At 40.9% G+C, this 25,989-nt stretch overlaps 1 protein-coding gene across 7 annotated transcripts in view; it reads left to right on the top strand.

Annotated features, from left to right (window-relative positions):
* Positions 1 to 25,989, top strand: part of dlgap2a (discs, large (Drosophila) homolog-associated protein 2a) — a 571,596-nt gene that overhangs the window by 117,879 nt on the left and 427,728 nt on the right. For 3 of the 7 annotated variants that reach the window (XM_073056777.1, XM_073056775.1, XM_073056776.1), the window contains exon 3: positions 23,683 to 23,802. The exons of 3 other annotated variants lie outside the window; for them this stretch is intronic. In XM_073056777.1, coding sequence (XP_072912878.1) covers positions 23,683 to 23,802 — 120 coding nt within the window. Of the gene's footprint in view, positions 1 to 23,682; positions 23,803 to 25,989 lie in introns of those variants that run through there. One more of the 7 variants, XM_073056780.1, reaches the window with a different exon arrangement.

Genomic DNA, 25,989 nt, shown 5'->3' with positions numbered 1-25,989 from the left:
GACGACGTGAGATACAAAGAGAGGCTGGATAGATGGAAATTTTTATTCCCCTGTTATAAACTCATGAAGGTTCATGAGTGAATTACCAAAGTGGTGTCTGCAGGAAACTTAAATATGGCATTGAAGCTGTGCTTAGTTTTGCAGTCATGTGTAAAAGTGAGTAGAACAGGGGGCTAAGCACACAGCCTTGTGGTGCACCTGTGCTGATGGAGATTGTGGAGGAGATGGTGTTGCCACTCTGAAATGGTACAATAATATTTAAAAGTAACTCAGACAAGAGAGGTTTATATGGTTATAGGCTAAATGCAGGCAACTTGGTCAGGTAGACACAGCTGAGTTGGGTGGAAGGCCTGTTTCTGTGCTGTGCATCACAATGACTCTTTGACTCTGGCTTTCCTGCTTGATTTCCATTGCTGCTATCAAGGATATCTGGCTGACGGTTTCAGTCTTCTGACCCAGGCTCCCCATCAACAAAGCTCCTAAGAGCTGTAACTGCCCTTTGTTAGGGGGCAAAAGTTTAGGGGTAACACGAGGGGGAATTTCTTTACTCAGAGAGTGGTAGCTGTGTGGAATGAGCTTCCTTGGTAAAGGCAGATTTGATATTGTCATTTAAAGTAAAATTGGATAGGTATATGGACAGGAAAGGAATGGAGGGTTATGGGCTGAGTGCGGGTAGGTGGGATTAGGTTGAGAGTGAGCATTTAGCACGGACTAGAAGGGCCGAGATGGCCTGTTTCCGTTCTGTAATTTTTATATAGTTACATGAGCCCCAACATCTGTTTTTCATGTCCACACTCTTTATTCCCTGTGCTCACGAAGTATTCCCAGGAGCTACGATCTTTCTTTATGAATCCAGTGGTTCTCCAGAAGACTCAGACCCTTGTGTTTGGATATAGTCAATGTTGTGAAAATACTTGTATCTTGATCATCACCTTGGAACATAAAACACCTAAGCAGAGAAACAGGCCCTTTGTGCAATGAGAACTATGCCAAACACTTTGCTGAATTAAAAAATTTTCTTCTGCCTGCACCTGTAATCATTTCTCTCCAACCTCTGAAAATATATGTGTCTATCTGACAATCTCACATGCCACCATTATATCTGTTTCCAGAACTGCACCTGGTGGCCCATTCCAGGAAACTACTTGCCTCACTCATTTCCTTTAACTTTCCCATTTCACCTTAAATGCATGATCTTTTGTATTTGGTATTTATATTCTGGGGTAAATTTTCTGTCAGTCTATCAATGCTTCTCATATATTTTATAAGCTTCTTTCAGATCTCCTCTCAGGCTCCTTTACTTCAGGAAAAAAAAAACAGCCCAAGCTGGTCCAAACTCACATGCCTTCTAATGCAGGCAGTGTCCAGGTAAAGCTCTTCTGCACCCTCTCAAAAGCCTGCACGTCCTTCCTGTAATGAGGCAACCAGAACTGCACACAATACTCCAAGTACAACTTAACCAAGTTTACACAGCAGCAACATGACTGCCTGACTCTTGTACTCATTGCCCCAGCAGATGAAGAAAAGCACACTGTATGCCTTCTTTACCATCCAATCTACTTGTGGAAACTGTAAACTTTGAGGAAACTGTACATTTTCACCACAAGATCCTTTGCACATCACTACATATATGGCTCCTGTCATAAAGTGTATATTTTGCTCTTGCATTTGATCACCCAAACTGCATCTGTCTGTGGCTTCCTCCTCTACTGCCACCCTGAGGCCAGATGCAGATTAGAGGAGCAGCACTTTATATTTTGTCTTGGCAATCTCCAACCTGACAGTAACAACTTTTAGTTAGAAGTTTGGATTTTCCTAACTTCCTGTAGCCATCTCCTCTGTTCACCCACTTTGTTTCCCCATACCTGTCAGGTCCCCTTACCCCTTCTCTTTCCCCTTCCCCACCCTCATGACTTGCCCATCATCCACATCTTCGTTCTTTTGGTCCCCTCCTCCTTCCCTTTATTCTATGATGTATTGTCCGCTCCTATCAGATTCCTTATTCAGCCTTTTGCCTCTTCTGCCTGTCAGCTCCCAGCTTTTCACATATTCCCTCCTGCCTACCCCCCCACCTACCCACCTCACCTAGATTCACATCAGCTGCTCCCCTTCCCCTCAATCATTTAGTCTGTTTTCTGCCCTCTTTCTGAACAATCCTGATGAGGGGTCTTGGCATGAAGTGTCAACTGTTCATTTCTGTCCTTAGATGCTGCATAACATACTAAATTCCCCCAATGTTTTGTGTGAGTTGCTCCAGATTTCCATCATCTGCAAAATCTCTTGTGTATCACCTTTAAAGTGATTTTAAATTTCCCCATATAAACAATCATTTTTATACTCATATATCATTTATATTTATATGATTTATGATTTTGCATAAATCATAATTATGATTTATATTTTATATTTTTTATAACCCTGACATCTTTTTTTATATGCAGGTTGTAAAAAGTATATAAATGTCAACATTGAACACTTCTAACATTTCTCTGTCAAATATATGGTTATATTTGAGCTTGTCCTGCTGGGCCGAGAACCAGATATAACAGATCACCCACACGGCATAAAGCTTGTTTGTTTTTCTGTCCATTTTGTTTGTATATTAAGCCTTTTTGGTTTAATTAGTGTCAGGTCTCACTTTGAGAACATATAATTGTTCCTAATAGCTTTTGAATATCTGTGCTGTGCTGTTCCATGTTCCATTAGGGAGTAAGATACCACTCTGCTGATCCATGTGCTTTTATTGAAGTGAGAATAAAATGCAGATACAGATAGTACCTCATTGATTGCAGTAATGAAGCTGTCCATAGGGAATATGCAATAGCCGATGTCCTGACATTGGATAAACAAATGGGAATCAGTAACCAAGCATTATGCCTGGTCTGTATTTTTCCTCGAGTTGTTACATCGATATGCAGATCAATGTAGAAAGGACAATTCTTTATGCAGCTCAGCTTCACCTCAGGTCTTGCTGATTTCATCTATTCCTTCCTTTGATTAAAGAAGCCATATCCAATGTCAGTCAGGATACACTCGGGGTATTATCTGCAGTTCTGGTCACCCCACTACAGGAAGGAGGTGGAGTACGCTGGTTCTTATAGCTCATACCCTCTAATCCAGGCGTTATCCCAAGGTTCACCAGGATGTTGCCTGGACTAGAGTGCATCTGCTGTAAGGAGAGCCTGGACAAACTTGGGTTCTTTCCTCTGAAACATCAGAGGCAGTCACTGAACTGATGGAAGTTTATAAGATTATGAGAGGCATAGATAGGGTATACAGCCAGAATCTTTTTCTCCCCCCCAAGGGTAGAAATGTTATGTGACAGAGGACAGGCATTTAAGGTGAGAAGGGGAAAGTTTAAAGGAAAGGTGTGTAGTGATTTTTTTTTACAGGCACTAATAGGTGCCTGGGACAGGCTGCTTGGGGTAGTGGTAGAAGCAGATACAGTAATGATGAAAAAGAAGCTTTTAGATAGGTATATGCAGGGAATGGATTATGTGAAGGCAAGATAGATTTGTTTAAATTGGCATTTTTAGTGTAGATATTGTGGGCCAAATGGCCTGTTCCCACATTGTTTTGTGTGTAAGATGCTGTTAAATCTAGCATGAGCTATGTCACTAAACACTAGGACATGGATCTGATATTCTACGTGTGCTATCCTTGACCTGAGATTTGGGAATTTAATAAAGTTTCTGTTGCTGAGGAATTGGACCTGTGAGGCCTACTGGAATCTTTCTCCAGCTACTGTAGGTACACGTCAATGCACACCTATGTCAACTTTATTTCAACATGGCACTGTGCAGCAATGAAAAAGATCTGAGGAATTGGAAATAAGGTTAGAAATTAATTTCCCTGCTCATCTCCACATTTAAATTTCCGTTTAAAGTATCACTGAATTTCTCCTGGATACGCTTGCAGTAACAGATGTATGGTTGATTTCCCATTTGTCGTCTTTAATGAGGAGTGAGGATTCATGCTGCCCTCAGATTTTCTTCCCTGTGAGCAGTAAGCTTGAATCTCCTCAGCCGCAGCTGCAGGCCTGACCTTCTGCCCACTCCCACTGCTCTCCATGGCACTTCCACTGGGAATGGACAAGGAGTCCAGAGGTTAAATGAGCCACAGTTTTGTATTGGCACCATTGTGGCTGAACCCTGTGTGCTGTATTTCACCCTGATGCCTTCAATGTAATAAAGCCATTCCCAATCGAGAAACGTGTCCCCAGACCCAGAAAAAAGCTGCTAATAACTAAGCACAGAAAGTTAATGAGAGTCAAAGAGCAATCTACTGAATGTCAGTTATACAGCAGAGAAACAGGGCCTGCAGTCTAAATGTCTTTTAAAAGATTTATTGTACCCACTTTAACACTTGTTCTAGCAGCTCACTCTATTTGCACAAGTCTTCTTGTGTGAGAAATACTCCCTTTCTGAATACTTCTCTTGTCAACTCTGTCCATGATAAGAAACTGACCACTTGCTCTATCTATGCCTCTCAAGGTTTTATATTACCTCCGTGGGATTCAGATTTCTGAATCATTGGAATCTCTTCTGGAGAAAAGGACAAATTACTCCTGCACCTGAGGGGGACCTATGTCCTCATGGTAAGGTTTGCTGGAGCTTTTGAAGAGAGTTTAAACTAATTTGGCAAAGGAATGGGAAAAGAGCGATAGGGCTGAAGATTTAGTAGTTGTTATACACAGTGTGCAGTGAGACTGTGAGGAAGGACAGGCAGATAATACGGCAAAATTATAGTGTAAAATTGTAGGATTTACTAAGTATGCCCACTAAAAACAAACCTCATGGTTATGTGTGGTGACCATTATAGTCATTATAAAGTTATATAAAAATTATAAAATTATAGTGTAACATTGGGGGGATTTAAAGGGGGGATGAATACAGAACTGAAGGTTCCATGTTTGGTGTTATATTTGAATTCAGACAGTATAACGAATAAGGTAGATGATTTTGAGGTGCAGATTTGTGGGCATCACTAAGTCAAGGCTGAAAGAAGATCATAATTGGGAGCTTAACATCCAAATTTCAAAGTTCAAAGTAAATTTATTATCAAAGTACATATGGGTCATCATACATAACCATGAGGTTCAGTTTTAGTGGGCATACTTAGTAAATCCAAGAAACATAATAGAATCAATGAAAGATCTCACCTAATAGGACAATCAACTAATGTGCCAAATACAACAAACTGTGCAAATAAAGTACAAAAGGAAAAAAGAAAAAAAAAGCAACAAATATTGGGAACTTGAGATGAAAGGTCCTTGAAAGTGAGTCCATATGTTCTGGGAACAGTTCAGTGATAGGGCAAGTGAAGTTATTCTCTCTAGTTCAAGAACCTGATGGTTCAGAGGTAATAACTGTTCCTGATGCTAGTGGCATGACTCCAGAGGCTCCAGTACCTTCTTCCTGATGGCAGCAGCAAGTAGAGACCATGATCTGGGTGATGTGTACCCTGATGATGGATGTTGTTTTCCTACGCCAACGCTTCATGCAGATGTGCTCAATGGTGGGAAAAGCTTTACCCATGATGGACTGAGCCATGTTCAGTGCTTTTTGTACTGTGATTTTCCATTTATTGGTATTGGTGTTTCCATGCCAGGCTGACATGCAACCAGTCAATGTACTCACCACCACACATCGATAGAAGTTTGTCTAAGATTTAGATGACATGCCGAATCTTCACGAACTTCTAAGGAAATAAAGGTGTTGTTGTGCTTTCTTTGTAAAAGCCTGCACTTTCTTTGTAAATGCACTTACATCTGGGCCCAGGACAGATCCTCTGAAATAATAACACAGAGATATGAGAGACTCATCCAGAAAGTCATGAGGCATGGGATAAGTGGAACCTTGGCTGTTTGGATAAAAAATTGGCTTAAAGGAAGAAAGCAGAGGGTAGTTGTGGAAGGAAAGTATTCTGCAAGGAGGTCAGTGACTAGTGGAGTGCAGCTGGGATCTGTCCTGGGCCCCCTGCTATTTGTGATTTTTATAAATGACCTGGATGTAGAGGCAGAAGGATGGGTGAGTAAATTTGCGGATGACACGAAGATAGGAGGAGTTGTGGATGTAGCTGCAGGTTGTCGAAGGTTACAAGAGGATGTAGACAGTCTGCAGAGTTGGGCAGAAAAATGGCAGATGGAGTTCAATCCGGACAAGTGTGAGGTAATGCATTTTGGAAGCAGAAGACTGAGTACAGGATTAATGGTCAGAGTGTGGATGAACAAAGGGACCTTGGGGTTCAAATCCATACGTCCCTCATGGTCACTGCGCAGGTTGATAGGGTAGTTAAGAAGGCCTATGGGATGCTAGGCTTCATTAACAGGGGGATTGAGTTCAAGAGTAGAGAGGTCATGTTGCAACTCGACAAATCTCTGGTGAGACCGCACTTAGAGTACTGTGTTCAATTCTGGTCACCTCATTATAGGAAGGATGTGGAAGCTATGGAGAGGGTGCAGAGGTGATTTACCAGGATGTTGCCTGGTTTGGAGAACAAGTCGTATGAAGCAAGGTTAGCAGTGCTGGGACTTTTCTCTTTGGAGCGTAGAAGAATGAGAGGGGACTTGATAGAGGTCTACAGGATTATGAGAGGCATAGATAGGGTGGATAGTCAGTACCTGTTTCCCAGGGCACCAATAGCAAACACCAAAGGGCACATGTACAAACTTAAGGGAGGGAAGTTTAGGGGAGACATCAGGGGTAAGTTTTTTATACAGAGGGTTGTGAGTGCCTGGAATGACTTGCCAGTGATGATGGCGGAGGCTAAAACATTAGGGGTATTTAAGAGCCTCTTGGACAGGCACATGGATGAAAGAAAATTAGAGGGTTATGGGGTAGTGTGGGTTTAGTACTTTTTTTAAGGATTATATGGGTCAGCACAACATGGAGGGCTGAAGGGCCTGTACTGTGCTGTAGTGTCCTATGGTTCTACGGTTCTATAGAAGGAATTTAAAGATGTTGACCCTCTCCACCTCTGGTCCTCTGATGATTACTGGCTCTGGGTTCCCTCTCCTGAAGTCCCTTGGTCTTATTGACATTGAGAGAAAGGTTGTTGTTACTTACACAGCTCAGCCAAATGTCCAATCTCCCTCCTGTATGCTGAGTCATCACCACCTTTGATATGGCCCACAGCAGTGGTGTCATCAGCAAACTTGTATATGGCGTTGGAGCTGTGCTTCATCACACAGTCGTAGGTATAAAGTGAGTAAATCAGGGGGCTAAGTACACACACCTGCGGTGCTCTTGAAGTTTATTGGTTTAGTTTGAGAGGATGATAGAATTAAATACCAAGTTGTAGTCGAAAAAATGTATCCTGAGATATGCATCTTTGCTGTCCAGATGTTCCAGGGTTCAGTGAAAAGCCAATGAAATAGCAGCTGCTGTGGATCTGATGTTCAGGTAGGAAAACTGGAGTGGATCCAGATCGCTTCTCAGGCAGGAATTGATAAGTTTCATCACCAACCTCTCATAACACATTTTCATAGTGGACATAAGTGCTACAGGATGATAGTCACAGAGGCAGGCTACCATGTTTTTCTGAGGCACTGGTATACTTGAGTCCTGCTTGAAGCAGGTGGGTACCTCAGACTGCAGAAGCAAAAGGTTAAAGATGCTGGTGAACACTTCAGCCAGTTAATCTGCACAGATACCCCAACAGGGCCAGATGCTTTCCATGGTTTTACCCTCCTGAAGGATGCTCTCATGTAGGCCTGAGATGCTCTGAAATCACAGGGTCATCAAGGGCTGTGGGAGTTCGTGAAGGTTCCTCCACGTCCAAAGATACAAATGGTAGTGAAATGCCAGGCAGGTAGGCAGAGGGGCTGGGCTGGCTCTGTTGGTAAAATATGAGATCAAATCCTTAGAAAGAGGTAACATAGAATTGGAAGATGGAGAAACCTTGTGGATAGAGTTAAGAAATTGCAAGTGTAAAAAGACCCTGATGGGAGTTATATAGGTCCTCTGAACAGTAGCCAGGATGTGGGCTTCAAATTGCAATGGGAGACAGAAAAGGCATGTGAAAAGGGCAATGCTATGATAATCCAGGGGGATTTCAATATTCAGGTAGATTGGGAAAATTAGGTTGGTGCTTGATTGCAAGAGACAGAATTTCTAGAATGCCTACAAAATTACCTTTTTGAGCAGCTTGTGTTAAGCATACCAGTGGAAAGGCAATTCAGGAATAGATGTTGTGTAATTAAACAAATTTAATTAAGGGGATTAAGGATCTCAGAGGGGGAACTTCTAGAATGTCTACAAGATGGCTTTTTTAGAACAGCTTGTAGTTATTCCCACTAGGGAGATCAACTATTCTGGATTGGGTGTTGTGCAATGAACCAGATTTGATTAGGGAACTTAAGGTAAAGGAACCTTTAGGAGGTAGTTATCATAATAGGATACAATTTGCCCTGCTGTTTGAGAGGGAGAAGATGAAGTCCAATGTATCAGTATTACAGTGGAGTAAAGTAAATTGCACAAGCATGAGAGTGGAGCTGGCCAGTGTTGATTGGAAGGGGACACTAGCAGGGATGATGGCAGAACAGCAATGGCTGGAGTTTCTGAGGACAGTTTGGAAGGCTCAGATAGATACATTCCAAAGATGGAGAAGTATTCTAAAGGGAGAATGATTTAACTGTGGTTAACAAAGGAAGTTAAACACAGCATAAAAGGAAAAGAGAATATAAAAATGAGTGGAAAGTTGAAGGTTTGGGAAGCTTTGAAAAGCTAAAGTCATGAGGAGAGAAAAATTGAAATATGAAGAAAAACTAATTATACAAAAGAGGATACTAAAGGTTTTACCAGATATATAAAAAGTATAAGAGGGGTGAGAGTGTCTATCCGACTGCTGGAAAACAATGCTGGAATGGTAGTAATGGGGAACAAAAAATGATGGAAGAAATTAATAAGCATTTTGCATCAGTCTTCACTGTGGAAGACACTAGCAGTATGCCAGAAATTTTGAGTGTGCCCGGGGCAGAAATGAGTATGGTTGCAATTACTCAGGAGAAGGTCACAAATAAGAGAAAATCTGCAGATGCTGAAGATCTGAGCAACACACACAAAGTGCTGGAGGAACTCAGAAGGTCAGGCATCATCTCTGAAAAAAAGCATAGTCGATTTTTTGGGCCAAAACCTTTCAGCAAGACTTAATCTCAGCCCGAAACATCAACTCTGCTTTTTCCATTGATGCTGCTTGGCCTCTGAATTCCACCAGCACTTTGCGTGTGTTAGTAAGAAACAGGTGCTCGGGAAGCTGAAAGGTCTGAAGGCAGATAAGTCATGCAGACCAGATGGTCTACACCCCAGGGTCCTGAACTAGCTGGCTACTGGTGTAGTGGCATCAGCACTGGGATCCATAGCGAATTATCCCAGGTCCAAATCACAGGTGCAAGCTCTTCACACACTTCCCATTGTGCTTGGTTGAGTGTCGAGTTAGCAACTTGACATTGTGAAAAACAGACATATCCTAAAAAAATGGCAAGCTTGCTGCATATGAACCACATGATGTGGAGAGAAACGACAACCAGGGTTCTGAAAGATATAGCTGAAGAGATTGTGGAGGTATTAGTAATGATCTTTCAAGAATTATTATATTCTGGTATTGTTCTGAAGGACTGAAAAATTGCAAATTTCACTCCACTTTAAGAAGGGAGGGAGGCAAAAGAAAGGAAATGATAGGCCAGTTAGCCCAACTTCACTGGAAGATGTTGAAGGCTATTATTAAACATGAAGATTTTTGGTAATTGGGGCACATGATAAAACAGATCAAAGTCAGCATGTTTCTTTAAGGGAAAATCTTGCCTGACAAATCTGTTGGAACTGTTTGAGGAAGTAACAGGCACCATAGACAAAGGAGAGTCAGTAGATTCCCCAAGGTACTACGAAAGTTGAAAAGTTAGGTATTACTATAGACTGGAGTAACCCTGTTAAAAATAATGACTAATTTACTGAATGTTTAAAGTTTTAATGTTAATGGGCTTAATGGACCAATGAAAAGAAAAAGAATTTTAACATACATTAAGAAAATGAAAATAGATATAGCTTTTAGCTGCATTCCATTTGAAAAAATTACTTATAATTTAAGAGATAAATATGAAATATTTCTGAAAATTTGGCGCCCTTATTTACAAAAGATAGGATTAAATATATAGGTGCTCCGAAGATAAAATTATTGGTTATTTGGGGAAAGAAATATATATATATATTAAAGCTATTATGAACTCCATGGAGCATGTGGGGATCTTCCGATATCCAGGCATTCTTTCTTTCTTTCTTTTTTTTTTCTCTTTCTACAGAGATATGTTAGGGGGGAGGGGGAAGGGTTGATAATTTTTTTCCCTTCTATAACCATTTGAAAATTCAATAAAAAATTTTATTAAAAAAATGATAAAGAAGGTAAACTCAATGTTGCATTCATTTCAAGATGACTAGAATATAATTGCAAGAATGGAATACTGAGGCTTTATAAAGCATTGGTCTGACAATATTTGGTGTATTGTGAGCAGTTTTGGTTTCCTTATCTGATAAAAGATTTGCTGGTATTGTACAGTCCAGAGGAGGTTCACAAAAATGAGTGTGGAAATGAAAGGGTTAACATATGTGAAATGTCTGATGGCTCCGGACTTGTACTCGCTGGTGTTTAGAAGAATGATGGAGATCTCCTTAATACCTATCAAATAGTGATACGCCTGGATAGAGGGTATGTGGAGAGGATGTTTCCTATAGTGAGAGAGCCTTGGACCAATGTCACAGCCTCAGAATAGAAAGATCTCCATTTAAAAGAGAGATGAAGAGGAATTTCTTTAGCCAAAGGGTTCACTAAAGGTTCTTTAGTGAACCTGTGCAATTCATTGCCACAGACTGTTGTGGAGGCCAAGTCATTGCGTTTCACAATCCTGATTGATAAGCTATAGAACCTGGGCCTCTGTACCTTCCTCTGAATTGGATCCTCGACTTCCTAACTGTAAGACCACAATCTGTGCCAATTGGTGATAATATTTCCTCCTCACTGATGTTCATCACTGGTGCACCTCAAGGGGTGTGTGCTTAGTCTGTTGCTCTACTCTCTGTGTAGCCATGACTGAGTGGCTAGGCACAGCTCAAGTATCATCTATAAATTTGCTGACAATACAACCAGTGTTGGTAGAATCTCAGGTGGTGACGCGAGGGTGTACAGGAGTGAGATATGATAACTAGATGAAAGAGCTGATTGTGGAGTTCCAGAAGGTTAAGATGAAGGAACACCTACCAATCCTCATAGAGGGATCAGAAGTGGAGAGAGTGAGCAGTTTCAAGTTCCAAGGTATCAAAATCTCTGAGGATCTAACCTGGTCTCAACATATCAATGCAGTTATAAAGAAGGCAAGACAGTGGCTATACTTCATTAGGAGTTTGAAGAGATTTTGCATGTCGACAAATACACTTAAAAACTTCCATAGATGTACCATGGAGAGCATTCTGACAGGCTGCATCACTCTCTGGTATGGAGGGGCTACTGCACAGGACAGAAAGAAGCTGCAGAGGGTTGTAAATTTAGTTGGCTCCATCTTGGATACTAGCCTACAAAGTACCCAGGATGTCTTCAAGGAGAGGTGTCTCAGAAAGGCAGCGTCCATTATTAAGGACCCCCCAGCACCTTGGGCATGTCCTTTCCTTATGTTCTATTGGGAAGGAGGTACAGAAGCCTGAAGGCACATACTCAGCAATTCAGGAACAACTTCTTCCCCTCTGCCATCCTATTCCTACATGGACATTGATCCTGTGAATACTAACTCACTTTTTTAATATATATATTTTTTTGTTTTTGCATGATTTTTAATCTATTCAATAATGCATGTACAGTACTGTAATTTATTTATTTGTTGTTCTTCTATATTATGTATTGCATTGAACTGCTGCTGCTAAGTTAACAAATTTCATGACACATGCCAGTAATAGTAAACCTGATTCCGATTCTGATTATTTAACCACAGGTTGATAGGTTCTTGATTAGTCTGAGCATCAGAGGTTATGGGGAGAAAGCAGGAATATGGGTTTAAGAAGGATAATAAATCAGCCTTGTTGGAATAGTGGAGCAGGCTCGATGGACTGAGTGGCCTAATTCTGTTTATGGTCTTCTGGTGTTATGGTATCCTGTACGCAGTATTTCAAATGCAGTCTGGCCAATGGGTTGTATTTTTGCAACGTGATGCCCAAACTCCTGTACTCTCTGCCCTGACAAATGAAGGCAAGCTTGCCAAATGCCTTGCAACCTGTCTACCAGCATTAGCACTTTCAGAGAAGAAAAAACCTGTACCTCTAAGTCTTTTTGTTTGACAATATTCCTCAAGGTTCTACCGTTTACTCTGCATGTCCTGCCCGGGTTTGTCCTACCAAATACCTCAATTTGTTTGTCCTACCAATATCCTCCCATTTACCTGAGTCAATTTCCATTTGACGTTTCTTTACCCACTTCTCCAATTGATTAGATCCTTTTGTAATCTTAGACATTTTCCCACCAATTTTGGTGTCATCACAAACTTACTAATCAAATTGACATCATTAATGTAGATAATATATAACAATAGGCTACAGAATACTTCATGGTTTTGTTTCAGAATAATTTTATTTCCCCGATTTAAAACTGTCAAGGATGCTGTTTCCAGAACTAAGTACAAGCTATAGATAAAAATGAACTGATCTCACCAGTGGTGAGCAGTAGGGCCAGATTTACTGTTACAATTATATTGCTAGTTTGCAACTGTAAAAACTCATTGCCCTTGAATAGACTGGAGCTTCTGGCTCCAGAAAAGGGTGAATGAAAATGAAATGAAAGCAGAACCTTTTGCACAAGGCTGTGTTATTGAAGGTGATACCTCAGTGGGTCCATAGTCGAGAATGTGCTGCTGGCACTGATATCAAGGTTTTCTAAGCAAGCTGATGTGTGATACAACGGCACTGGAAATAATTGCAGTAGTAGCTGTGACAATTGATTATTAGACTTTTCTCATAGTAAGCATATTGTTAAAGGGTTCTGCAAAAGGGACATAAGATGTCATGATGTGAATCATTTGTAAACATTTGAGGGAGGTTAAATTTCAAGAAGGTCTTGTTTCTTTATAGAGGATGAGGATTGATTTAAGGTGGCTACCTCGAGTTATTCATGTGTAACCATCCATGGGTTTTTTTGTAGAAACCTCACTTTTGAAGTTCTTATTGGAAAACCAAAGTGGACAATATCTGACCCCAAACACTCAAGGTCCAAAGGGAAATGAAGTCACTTACTGGGGTAATGCCATGGTTGGCTTATTTGGTGAATGTAAGTGTTGTTGTATGTCTGTCAGTCTGTGACAAAGTGAGAGCAGATGATTGTGGTGTTGAAGTGCTGAGTTTTGTGTGTCAGCAGCATGGGTGCAGAGCTTTATCTTCACCTACCTTGCATGTGGAGAAACAGGTTAGGAACTTGAGGAGATCACCCCTCGAGTCATGTCAAGCTTTTCATCTGATTCGTACCTGAACTTTTTTTTAGTGTTGAAATGACATTTAAGTGTTAAAATAAGATGGTATGCGCCACCTTTTTTTGTAGAAATTCTCATATATTCCACTGTTATCTTTAGTTCATGAGTTCTCACTTCCATGGAAGTGATATGGGCTAGTAAAAATGTCAAATATGTTCTAAAATTTATCTGTTGCAGGGTCTATAAAGAAATAACAACAAAATGTAAAGTTTAGAAATTATGTCAAACAGTTAACGTTATTTACTGTCTTCCAAAGTTTTTTAATGTAGTCTGCTATCTCTTTATTCTTTTGGGCTTCTTTAGAGTGTTTGTCAAGATTAGTAGTTTAATGTTAGCCTTTCCTGCTGTGTGATACCTGTGTTGTTTTGGCTATTTCACCTCCAGAATTGACCTTTCCTTTAGACTGCAGACAAGCAGCTTTGGAAGAAATCCATAGAATATGTCATAATTCCTGCCACTTCCTGTTTATATATTGGCACTCTCCAGCAACAGCATGGGCTCATTTTGAATGTAAAACAGATGACCAGGATTGATTTTGCAATCACTTGCCTGTTGGATTATTTCTCCAACATCAACCTGTGCATCAGCCAGAATTCTCTCAGTGAAATTAACAAAAGCAAGTTGCATCTGTAGACACTAAAAATCTGGAGCTAAGCCAGATACTAATATCTTCTGCCAATGAGGAAGGAGTTTGGAGTAAAAAAAGCTAAAGAAAGAAATCCCAAATTCATAGATAACCAAGGTTTGAATCGGATATTGGTAATGTAGAGTTGGAGCAGGATGTGGCCAGGGAAACTTATGGAACCAAGGATGAACATTTTGTACTTCTAATCTACGTTTATATAGATGAAAATTGACAATTGTTTTTGCCACATGTACAGAGATACAGGGTGATGGGGTGGAGATACATGTCTACCAAAGGAGATGTAAGACGTTCCTTTCCCCACCTAGCTTGCAGGTCAGACAATCTCTGAAGAGTATTGATAATGGCTGGGGTCACCCATCTTGTAAAGGTGCTGCCCAGAAGAAGGCAATGGCCACTTCTGCTGAAAAAAAATGCCAAAAACAATTATGGCTATGGAAAGACCATGATCGTCCATGTCATACGACATGGCACATAATGAACAAATGGACTGAAATACAGAGAAAAGCTTTTGTTTGTGTGCCATCTAGACAGATTATGCCATGCATGAATAAGTACACTGAGATATTACAAAGGAAAATCAATGCAGAAATAGAGTTACAGAGGACGTGCAGTGTTGGCAGACAAAGTGTAGGCCATGACAAGGTGGACAGAGAGATCAATGAAGTGTTCACCTTTACTGTACACGTGGCCCATTCATGGGTTAGATAGAGGGTTAGATGTTGTCCTTGAGCACAGTGGTGTGCATTGACAGGCTTTTGTATGTTTTGCCTGATGGAAGGGGGAGAAAAGAGAATGACAGGGTGGGAGGAGTCCTTGATTATATTAGCTGCTTTCCCAAGGAGGTGGGAAGTGCAGCCAGTGTTCATAGAGCGCAAATTAGTTTCCATGATAGTTGTTCACTGCTCCCTGTGATTTCTTGCTGTCTTGGCTAATGCATCTGGATAGGATGTTTCCTATTGTGCATCTGTAAAAACCGGTAAGGGTCAATGAACTTCCATAGCCTTCCGAGGAAGCAGAGACACCACTGAGCTTTGTGGGCCATTTTCAACATGCCAAAGCAAATGATCCTTTTCTATATACTTATGACTTGAAGCCATGTTTTCTGCTTCCAGCAAAAACAGCCAATTTGATTCAATCCATCCTTCTTGTCAGGAGTTCCTTTAGACTGAACCTGAGACAGGTGCTCAGTTTGAACTTGATTTGCCATACATAACACACAGATTTTATGCATGTATATCCCGGTAAAGTGACACTGAGGTGGTGATTTGTCTTGGTGTTAGAATTCTTGTTTCTCAGTCAGAAATTGACTTTGCGTCTCACACTGGACATCATGAACATGTGGGTGCCAATACCCATTGTATTGTTTTGTTTCTGAACCTGCTAAATCCTCCTGGATTATAGGACCCTCCTGTTTTCTGAAAGAAAAGTATGAAGGGATGAAAATGTCAACTGGCTTCTACATCGCCCCTAGATTTTGGAGTTCAGCTCTCCTCCCTATAGCCGAAGTCACTACCCTTGCTTTCAGTGACTTTCATGGAAACCTTCCAAACTCCAGTAATATGGACTGCAATCTGCGTTTGCTTGTCCAATTATAGGTTTTAAAAATATAAAAATGGGTCGGAATAGAATGAAAAACATCAGTAATAGACTATGGATGGCCTGCATAAATTCAAGAGGTATTAAGAATAAAATAAATGAGCTGGAATTATATGCCAGTGTGATATAATAGGAATAACTGAAACTTGGCTGACCTCAAATGATGGTGATGAATTTAGTATTAAAGGATATACTTTACTTAGAAAAAATAGGCAAGATAATAAAGGTGGAGGAATAGTCATATACATAAGAGAGAATTTAAATGTGAGGCTGCTTAAAATAGGAGATGAATCAAGACTTAATAAAGATATCTGGGTGAGAATTGAAAGCTATAAGGATAAAGATATAACATTGGGTGTATTTTATAGACCCCCTAATTCTGATAGTGATTTTAATAAACAACTCTAATCAGAATATTAAAAAGGGAAGTTTTGAGGTTGATGTTATAGTTATGGGTAACTTTAATTTCCCAAATATTGAGTGGGAGAATCCCGTGTCTAATGGATTACAGGAAAGTGAATTCATTGAGTTATTGAATGATTGCTTTTTGACCCAGTATGTTAATGCACCATCAAGAAGGGACATCTCTCTAGATTTGATATTCTGTAACAATCAGGATGGATTTTTTAATATGGAAGTTGTTGGGACTTTAGGAACAAGAGACCATAACATCATTAGTCTCGAAGATTTTTGGGAGAGTATATCAGTAAAAACCAAAGCCATTATATTGAATTTCAGAAAGACAACGTTTGTGTGGATGTGACAAAGACTTCAGAAGGTAAACTGGAAGGAACTGCTTGACGTTGGATCAGTTGATGAACAATGGTGTCAATTTAAAGAAGTAACACATGCAGTGCAGGAAATGTTCATACTCAAGGTTGAGAAAAGCAATAAAAACATTAGATCAACTATATGGATGAACAAGGATATACATAAAAATTATTGAGGAAAAGACAGATATATAAGGAATACAGAAAAATAGTAATGATGATGGTGACAGTCCTTTCAGGTGAGGCACCACTTCACCTGTGAGTCAACTGGGGTGATATACTGTATCCGGTGCTCCCGATGTCCCCATTTATACATTGGGGAGACCCGCCGCAGACTGGGAGACCGTTTCGCCGAACACCAGCGCTCAGTCCTCCAGCAGTGGCGGGATCTCCCTGTGGCCACACACTTCAATTCCACAGACCACTCCCACTCCGACATGTCTGTCCATGGCCTCCTCTACCGTCAAGATGAGGCCACACGCAGGTCGATGGAGCAATACCTTATCTCCCGCCCAGGTAGCCTCCCACCTGCCGGCATGAACATTCAACTCACAGACCTCGGTTGATACCCCTGCCCCCCCCCCCTTACTCCATCCCTATCTATAATTTTCGTCTGGTTCTCTTTCTCTCTTTTTCCCCTCTCACTATAATCCCCCCCAGCCCTACCTTTCTTTCTCTTTTATTTCCCATAATTCCCAGCTCTCTACTTCATCCCTCCCCCCACTTCTTATCCCCCTTCGACCATCCCATGTTACTTCACTCCTGATGAAGGGTTTCAGCCCGAAATGTCGTCACTACCTCCTCCCATAGATGCTGTCTGGCCTGCTGAGTTCTGCCAGCATTTAATGTTTTTATTTATTTCCAGCATCTGCAGATTCACTCGTGTTGCCTTTTAATGATATTAACTGTAAGGCATATGAAAATATGAGAGAGCTATTGTCAAGATGAAAATTCGGATTGCCAAAAGGCAGGCTGAGAAGGATATTGCCGACAATGCTAAGATTGATAAGAGGTTTTTTCAACATTTTAGTAGTAAAAGAAAAGTTAAGGAGGAAGTTAAGTGTATGAGGAATATTAGTTGGGGATTTAAGTTATGCAGTGAAGGACATAGCATATACTCTTAACTCGTATTTTGCTAAAGTATTCACATGTGAAGATGTTAGCAATATGCCAGTAAATGTAAAGAAAAATAAGATTAGATTAGATTAGATTCAACTTTATTGTCATTGTGTTGAGTACAGATACAAAGCCAAATGAAATGCAGTTAGCATCTAAACAGAAGTGCAAAGAATAGTGTTATTTACAAAATAACTGTGAGTAAAAAGTAAGTGCTACAGCACACAAATATGGAAGGACTGAGACAGTACAATATGGGTTCAATACTGCTTAGCGCTGTGATGTGAGGTTCAGCAGGGTCACAGCCTCAGGGAAGAAGCTCTTCCTGTGCCTGCTGGTGCAGGAGTGGAGGCTCCTGTAGTGCCTACCGGATGGGAGGAGAGTAAAAAGTTCATGGTTAGGGTGAGATGCATCCTTGATAATGCTTTTCCCCCTGCCCAGGCAGCGTTTATGGTAGATGTTCTCAATGGTGGACAATTGGGTGCCGATAATCCGCTGGGCAGTTTTCACCACACACTGGAGTGTTTTGCGGTCTGATACGGGACAATTGGCATACCGCACTGAGGTGCAGTTGGTGAGTATGCCCCCAGTGGTACAGAGGTAAAAGTCCGTCAGTATGCTGGGACAGAGGTGAGCTTTCTTGATGCTCTGCAGGAAATAAAGGCGCTGTTTTGATCAGGATGGAGGAGCTCAGGGACCAGGTGAGATCCTCGGAAATGTGGACACCAAGGAATTTGAAGCTTGATACATGCTCCACTACAGCTCCATTGATGTAGATGGATGATCCACAATGATCTCCTTGATCTTTTGGGTGTTAAGGGCCAGGTTGTTGTTGGCACAGCACGCGGCCAGGTGCTGGACCTTGTCCCTGTACGTCATCTCGTCACCCCCTCTAATCAGGCCAACCACCGTGGTGTCGTCTGCGAACTTGATTATGGAGTTAGAACCATGTACAGGAACGCAGTCATAGGTGAAAAGGGAGTACAGAAGAGGGCTCAGCACACAGCTTTGAGGCACGCCGGTGTTCAGGGTGATAGTAGAGGAGGAGAGGTTGTCTAACTTAACGGATTGGGGTCTGTTAGTCAGAAAGTCCAAGGTCCAATTGCAGAGGGATGAGCTGATACCAAGCTGGCGAAGTTTGGTGATCAGCTTGGAGGGGGTCACAGTATAGGATGCCGAACTAAAGTCAAGAACAGCATTCTGATGTAAGAGTTGGGGCTGTCCAGGTGGGTCAGGGCAGAGTGAAGTGCCGTGGAGATGGCGTCCTCTGTTGACCTGTTGGTGCGATAGGCAACTTGATGGGGTCCAGGGTAGTGGGCAGACAGGATTTCAGATGTGACAGAACCAGTCTCTCAGAGCACTTTACAATAATGCAATAAGGTTATTTTTAGTGATTTAGAGATCTTATAAAGTGAAGTCCTGCTTCACTTGGAAAGGCTGAAAGTTTATAATCCTCCAGAGCCAGACAACATGCATCCAAGGGTGCTTAAAGAGGTCTGTGAGTATATATACAAGCTCCTAACATGTACTTTTCAAAAGTAATTGAAGATTGGTGAAATCCCTAAGACCTGGAAATGGGCTAATGCTGTTCTAGTATATAAGAAGGGTGTCTGCACTGACCCTGGTAACTATAGACCAGTAAGCTTAACATGCATCGCAAGCAAGATAATGGAAATAATAATTAACAAAGAATTGGAAAAGCAGATGATAAGAACAGACACGTTAGGTGAAAGCCAGCATGGGTTGAGAAAGGGGAAATCATGTTTCACTAATTTGCTGGAGTTCTATGAAGAGGCAACTAAAATTTATAATAACATTTTGATATCATTTACTTGGACTTTCAGAAGGCTTTTGACAAGGTACCCCATGAGAAGTTAATTATAAAATTACAGTAGGTAGGGATTCAGGGTAAGGTGTGTGAGTGGGTGCAGAATTGGCTCAAAAATAGAAAACAATGAGTTACAGTGGAGGGATCGTTTCCATACCTGGAAGATTTCAAAAGTAGGCTTCTGCAGTGATCGGTTTTGGGGCCACTGCTGTTTTTCATTTACATTAATTACTTGGATAAGCATGTAAAAAATAAACTAGTAAAGTTTACTGATGACACAAAATTAGGGGGCAGGCTGATAATGTTCAAGCAGCAGAATCAATAGTTAGATCTAAACAAAATTCTGATGTTGGCAGATGAACGGCAGATGAAATTTATTGTAAGCTGAAGTAAAGAATTGCACATAGGAAGTGGAAATTTTAAATATTAATCTACAATGGGGGGGGGGGGTCTTGAGGTAAAAAGTGCACTGTATGAGAAGGATTTGGCTGTCCTGGTAGACTCATCACTATCAACATCTAGACAACGCACAGAAGCGATTAGGAAGGCAAATAGAATTTTGGGCTATATAATGCACTCAGTGGAGTTCAAGTCAAGAGCTGTATAATGCTCTTGTGAGGCCACACTTTGAATACTGTGTACAGTTTTGGTCTCCATATTGTGTGAAGGATGTGAAGGCACTGGAGAGAGTCCAGAGAAGGGTGACAAGACTCTTTCCAGGTAAGCAGGGTATGAGCTATGAAGAAAAATGGAAAGAATTAAATCTCTTTAGCCTAAGTAGAATGAGAGGAGACATGATAGAAGTGTTCAAAGTCATTAAGGGTGTAAGTAAAATGGATGCCAGCTGCAATTTCAAAATTAACCCATCGTCAAGGAAACAGGACCACAGGTGGACACAGGTTAAAGGGAGATTTCAGACTAACATCAGGAATCATTTCTTTACACAGTGAGTTGTGGACGCATAGAACAAACTACCTAGTTATGTAGTAGAGAGTAGTACCCTGGAGATTTCCAAATCTAAACTCAATAGTTATTTCAACACACTATATGAAAAGGAATTTGGCAAGCTTTGTTAGGCTGAATGGCCTGATATTCTCTTTCTGATGTTCTGTTCATCCCATTACTGCAAGGGTGTGGAGGCTTTAGAGAGGAAGCAGATGAGGTTCACCAGGATGATGCCTGGATTAGAGAGTATGAGCTAAAAGGAGAAGGTGGATGAACTAAGGTTGTTCTCTCTGGAACAACAACAGCTGAGAGGAGATGTGATAAAAGTTTATTAGATTCTGAGTGGCATAGGTTAAGTAGACAGACGGAATCTTTTGCATACAATGCCAAATGCTAGAGGACATACAGTATCTTTATGGTGTCGGTGGGAAAGTTTAAAGTAAATGTGCAGGGAAGTTTTTATTTACACAGAGTTATGGGTGCCTTGAATAAGATGCAGGACTGGTGGTGGAGCAAACATGATAGATGTTTTTAAGATGTTCTTATTTAGACCATAATCATAGTAGTGGTATTAGGCTACTCGTCCTTCAAGTCTCCTTTGCCATTCCATCTTGGCTGATTTATTTTATCTCTCTCAACACCATTCTGCTGCATTCTCCCCATAATCTTTGACACAGTTACTAATCAAGAACCTATCAATCTCTGCTTTAAACATCAAAGTTCATAGGAAATTATCTAAGTATGCATATGTCACCATATACAAATCTGAGATTCATTTTTCTGCAAGCATACTCAATAATCCAATAATCACAATAGAATCAATGTAAGACTGCACCAACAGGATGGACAACCAATGTGCAAAAGACAACAAACTGTGCAAATACAAAAAATAATAAATAAACAAACAAATAGATAGATAGATAGATAGATAGATAGATAGATAGATAGATAGATAGATAGATAGATAGATAGATAGATAGATAGATAGATAGATAGATAGATAGATAGATAGATAAATAAATAAATAGTGAGAACATGAGATGAAGAGTCCTTTAAAGTGAGTCAATAGGTTCTGGGAACTGATCAGTGATACCTAATGACTTGACCTCCCAGTGGTATGTAGCAATGAATTCCGTAGATTAGTAATCCTCAGGGTAAAGACATTCCTCCTCTTTTTTGCTCTAAAGGGTTGTCCTCTATTCTGAGGATGTGCCCTCTGGTTCTAGACACCCTCACTATAGGAAAAATCCTGTACAATCCACTTTATCTAGGCCTTTCAATATTTGATAGCTTTCAATGAGATCCATCCTCTTTCTTCCGAACTCCAGTGAGACAGGCCCAGAGCCATCAAACACTTCTCATATGTTAACCCTTTCATTCCAGAATCATTCTTGTGAAACTCCTCTGGATTCTTTGCAATTCCAGTACATCTTTTCTTGGATAAGGGGCCCAAAACTGCTCTCAATACTCCAAGTGTGGTCTAACCAATGCCTTACAAAGCCTCAGCATTACGTACTTGCCTTTATAAGACCATAAGGTAATAGCACATAATTATGCCATTTGACCCATTGAATCTGCTTTGCCACTCTGCTAAGAGAGGGACCTTTTCCCCTTTTCTGCCTATGTTATTGGTGCCAATATACAGCATGACCTCTGGCTGCTGACCCTCCCTCTTGAGAATCTTCTACAGCTGCTCTGAGACACCCTTAACCCTGGCACCTGGGAGGCAATACTCCATCCTGGTGTCTCTTTCATGGCCGCATGTTCTACATGAATACATCTTCTTATCACTTTGACCCATGTGGTCTCTCTCCTGTTGTCTCAATACTCACATACAATGCTTTGCAAACTTTATGCTCTTCATCTAGAGATTCCCACATTTTGAGGAGATCTCCAAAACTCCCACCACAAAACTCTTCTTCAAAAGCCTCAAATCTCTCATTTTGAATAAACTTCTTCATATGACCATTTCTCCAAACAACCAACCCAAGTCAGTATTTATATCTGTTCTGTGAAACATTGAGACAAAGCTTAAACTAACTTTGCAGGATTTGTTTCAATTGCCTGCTGATAACCCCAGAAGCTGCAACATGTGCACTCTAGTTCATAGTATTGCATTTGCATTAGTAAGTGGTGTGGAATTTTGTACGTGTGGTAAAAAGCAATGAAATGCAGCATACCCTTTGTAAGAGAGAATCATACCTTTATGAAGTTGTGACATGCATTATATTTTGAACCTGAGCATCTTTATGCAAGTATGGTATGGAGCTTTTTGGTACAAAAATATTGGGGCAGATCTTCGAAGGCCCACTTCCAATTATAATTCAAGATAACCTTTACGAGTACAACAAAACTGTTCTAAAATTGTTCCATCACTGTCATGATACTGTTTAAAAAAGATAAATTGCAGCAATCAGTTATCAAGATTTTGTGAGTCATTGCAGTAAAAATACTAGGGCAAGTGAAATAAAGTCAGCTTTGGGAAAGTGTGCCCCTTCTGGACAAAATTCCATTTTCACTGCGGTTTTGACTCAAATTGCTCAACGTTGTTTTGAGAATATTTAATGCGGTTTCTGGGTCCTGTGTAATAACATCTCTCTGCCTGATAAATACGTAGAACAGCACAGTCTAGGAAAAGGCGATGCTCTGCTGTTCAAGCTTATCACAGCTGATCTTTTATGTCTGCATATGGTCCATATCTCTCCATTTTCTGCACATCTATGTGCTTGTCTTAAATGCCTTTATATTCTCTGACTTCACCAACACTCCTGGCTGCACATTCAAGACACCGAACACTCTCTGTGTAAAGCAAAAATGATATTGCCACACACATCTTCTTTGAACTTTCCCCCTCTCACTCATGCACGTCCTCTAGTACCAGCCACATTGACCCTAGAGAGAATGATATCTGCTGACCTTGCCTCTCATAATTTTATAAACCTATATCTGGTCCCAAGAAGAAAACCTAAGTTTGTGCAGCCTCCCTTTATAGTGCATGCCCTCTAATCCAAGCAACTTCTTAGTGAGCCTCTACTGCACCCCATCTAAAGTCTTCACATCCGTTATATTGTAGAGCAACTAAAAATGAACGCCACATTCCAGATGTGGCTAACCAGAGTTTTACACAGATTTTGTTTCAATACGGTATTAGCCTGTGAGGTTGTTGCTCTGAGCTGTGTTTGTTTTTTTTGCATTGGTGTTTGTCTTGGTGCTTGCTCTATATTCAAATAGCTTTTTTTTTTATTTTCTGCTCCTCCCCTCCCGTTTTCTTCTCTCACCGCAGGTCACTCTCCACCCCACGTCCTCTTTCAGCTTGGAGGACGTGATGACCTAGGTCGGGGACTTCTACATGACTGCTGTCACTGCCACTCTGTGATTGACTGGCGAAGAAGGTGCAATTCAGGTGGGGTGCCTTTCTTCCTCTGTACCACCCCACAATCCCATCCCCACCTCCCTGACATTGTTCCCATATTATTTACTTTGGTAACTAGCAAGGAATGTTCAGAAGCAAGCCTTTTGTCTAATTCTGATGTTTAGACTCAGAAAAGATCTCCACGCATCCCTTTTCATCTGACTGATGTTTTCCCAATCCTTTCTTCATCGAGCATAGAACACGAGAGCTTAAATTTAACTAAAAAAGTACAACACATAGAACATAAAAATCTACAGCACATCACAGGCACTTCGGCCCACAATGTTCTGCTGATCATAAAGCGTACTCTGGAAACTGCCTAGAATTACCCTACCGCATAGCCTTCTAGTTTTCTAAGCTCCGTGTATCTATCTAAGACTCTCTTAAAAGACCCTATTGAATCTGCCTCCTCCACCTTCACCAGCAGTGCAGTCCACGCACCCACCACTGTCTGTGTGAAAAGCTTACCCCTGACATCCCCCTTGAACCTACTTCCAAGAACCTTGAAACTATATATGCCTTTTTGTGTTAGCCATTTCAGCTCTGGGAAAAAGCCTCTGGCTATCCAGAAGATCTTAGACACTTCTAACAGGTCACCTCTTATCCTCTGTCGCTCCAAAGAGAAAAGAGCAAGTGCAAGTTCACTCAACCTATTCTCATAAGGCATGCTCTCCAATCCAGGCAATGTCCTTGTAAATCTCCCATTCACTCTTTCTACAGTATTCACGTGCTTCCTGTAGTGAGATGACCAGAACTGAACACAGTATTTCAAGGTCTTATATAGCTGTAACATTGCCTCATGGCTCTAAGTGCTTCCTTATGCTCATCAGAATTTCTCTTTGCTGTATCAGCTATCGTGACTTGTAGCAAGTTTCCTGTTTGAACCAAAGTATGCAAAGCTTCTTTTGAAATCCATAACAGAAGAAGTATTTATGTACACCCAGGAGAATTGGCATCCACTAAGAAAAAAGATCACATCTACCTGCTCTTTATCAGGAAGTTGCAGTTTAAGTGGGAAACCAACTTTCTCACCTTTCTTGCAGGGTCCAAGTTCTTTTTATTCATTTTTCGGAGTGAATTTCTTCCAGAAAGTAAACTATACTGGTATCACCTGTATTCCTTTGAACAATCGAAGAAAGACCCTTTGAAAAATAATCTCTTACTGAAAAGTCAGCTACGATGTACACCGATTGAAAAGAAACCCAAAAGAAATCTATGGATCTCCCATTTCAGCCCAATTGTCCCATGCCAAGAAAAATTCTCATCTAAGTTAGACCCATGTGCCTGTGTTTGGCTCATTTCCCTCTGGACCTTCCCTACCATGTACCAGTCCATGTATCTTCTAAATGATGTTATTGTACTTCCAGCACTTCCTTTGGCAGCTCTTTCCATATACTGACGTTTCTCTAGGGAAAGAAGTTGTACCTCAGTTTTTGTTATTAAATCTCTCCCTTCTCAGCTTAAACCTTTAGCCTTAGTTCTTGATTCTCCAAAAGATTTTGAGCCTTCACCCTGTCTATGCCCCTCCTGATTTTATACACCTCTATTAAGTCTCCACTCTTCCCAGTTTAGTAATGACTTTCTTATAGCAGAACGTTCAAAACTGAGCATGATAATCCAAGTGTAGCCTCACCAGCATCCTGCACTGTGACCTTCCAGCTTCTATATTCAGTGACCTGGATGATGAAACCCAACATGTCAAAGCCTCCTTCACTGCCCTTTCTACCTATGACTCCACTGTCAGGGAATCATGTGCTTGTTCTTCAGGCTCTCTCTGTTCTACAACACTCCCCAGGGCCCTGTCATTCACAGGTCAATGTGAAAGCTACACCAATATGTGTCACTAGAAATAATTCCTCATGCCCTTCCTCCAGGGCTAACTCAGGAATCTTCTGAGATACATCTCCAAACATGGGGAGAAAATGAAGTGAAAGTATGTTGCAGAAACTTGTAAAATTGAACAGCTCCATCATGGGTACTAGCCTCCATAGTATGCAAGACAGTTTACATCCATCATTAAGGATCCCCACCACCCAGGACATGCCTTCTTCTCATTGTAACCATCAGGAAGGACGTACAGAAGCCTAAAGACACACGCTCAGCAATTCAGGAACAGCTTCTTCCCCTCTGCTATCCAATGGCTAAGTAGACATTGAACCCATGAACACTACCTCACTA

The sequence above is a fragment of the Hemitrygon akajei genome, chromosome 9, assembly GCF_048418815.1.
Source record: "Hemitrygon akajei chromosome 9, sHemAka1.3, whole genome shotgun sequence".
In the NCBI taxonomy this organism is placed as follows: Eukaryota; Metazoa; Chordata; class Chondrichthyes; order Myliobatiformes; family Dasyatidae; genus Hemitrygon; species Hemitrygon akajei.
The sequence above is the reverse complement of the archived record's forward strand: the minus strand, read 5'-3'. Positions and strand labels throughout refer to the sequence as shown.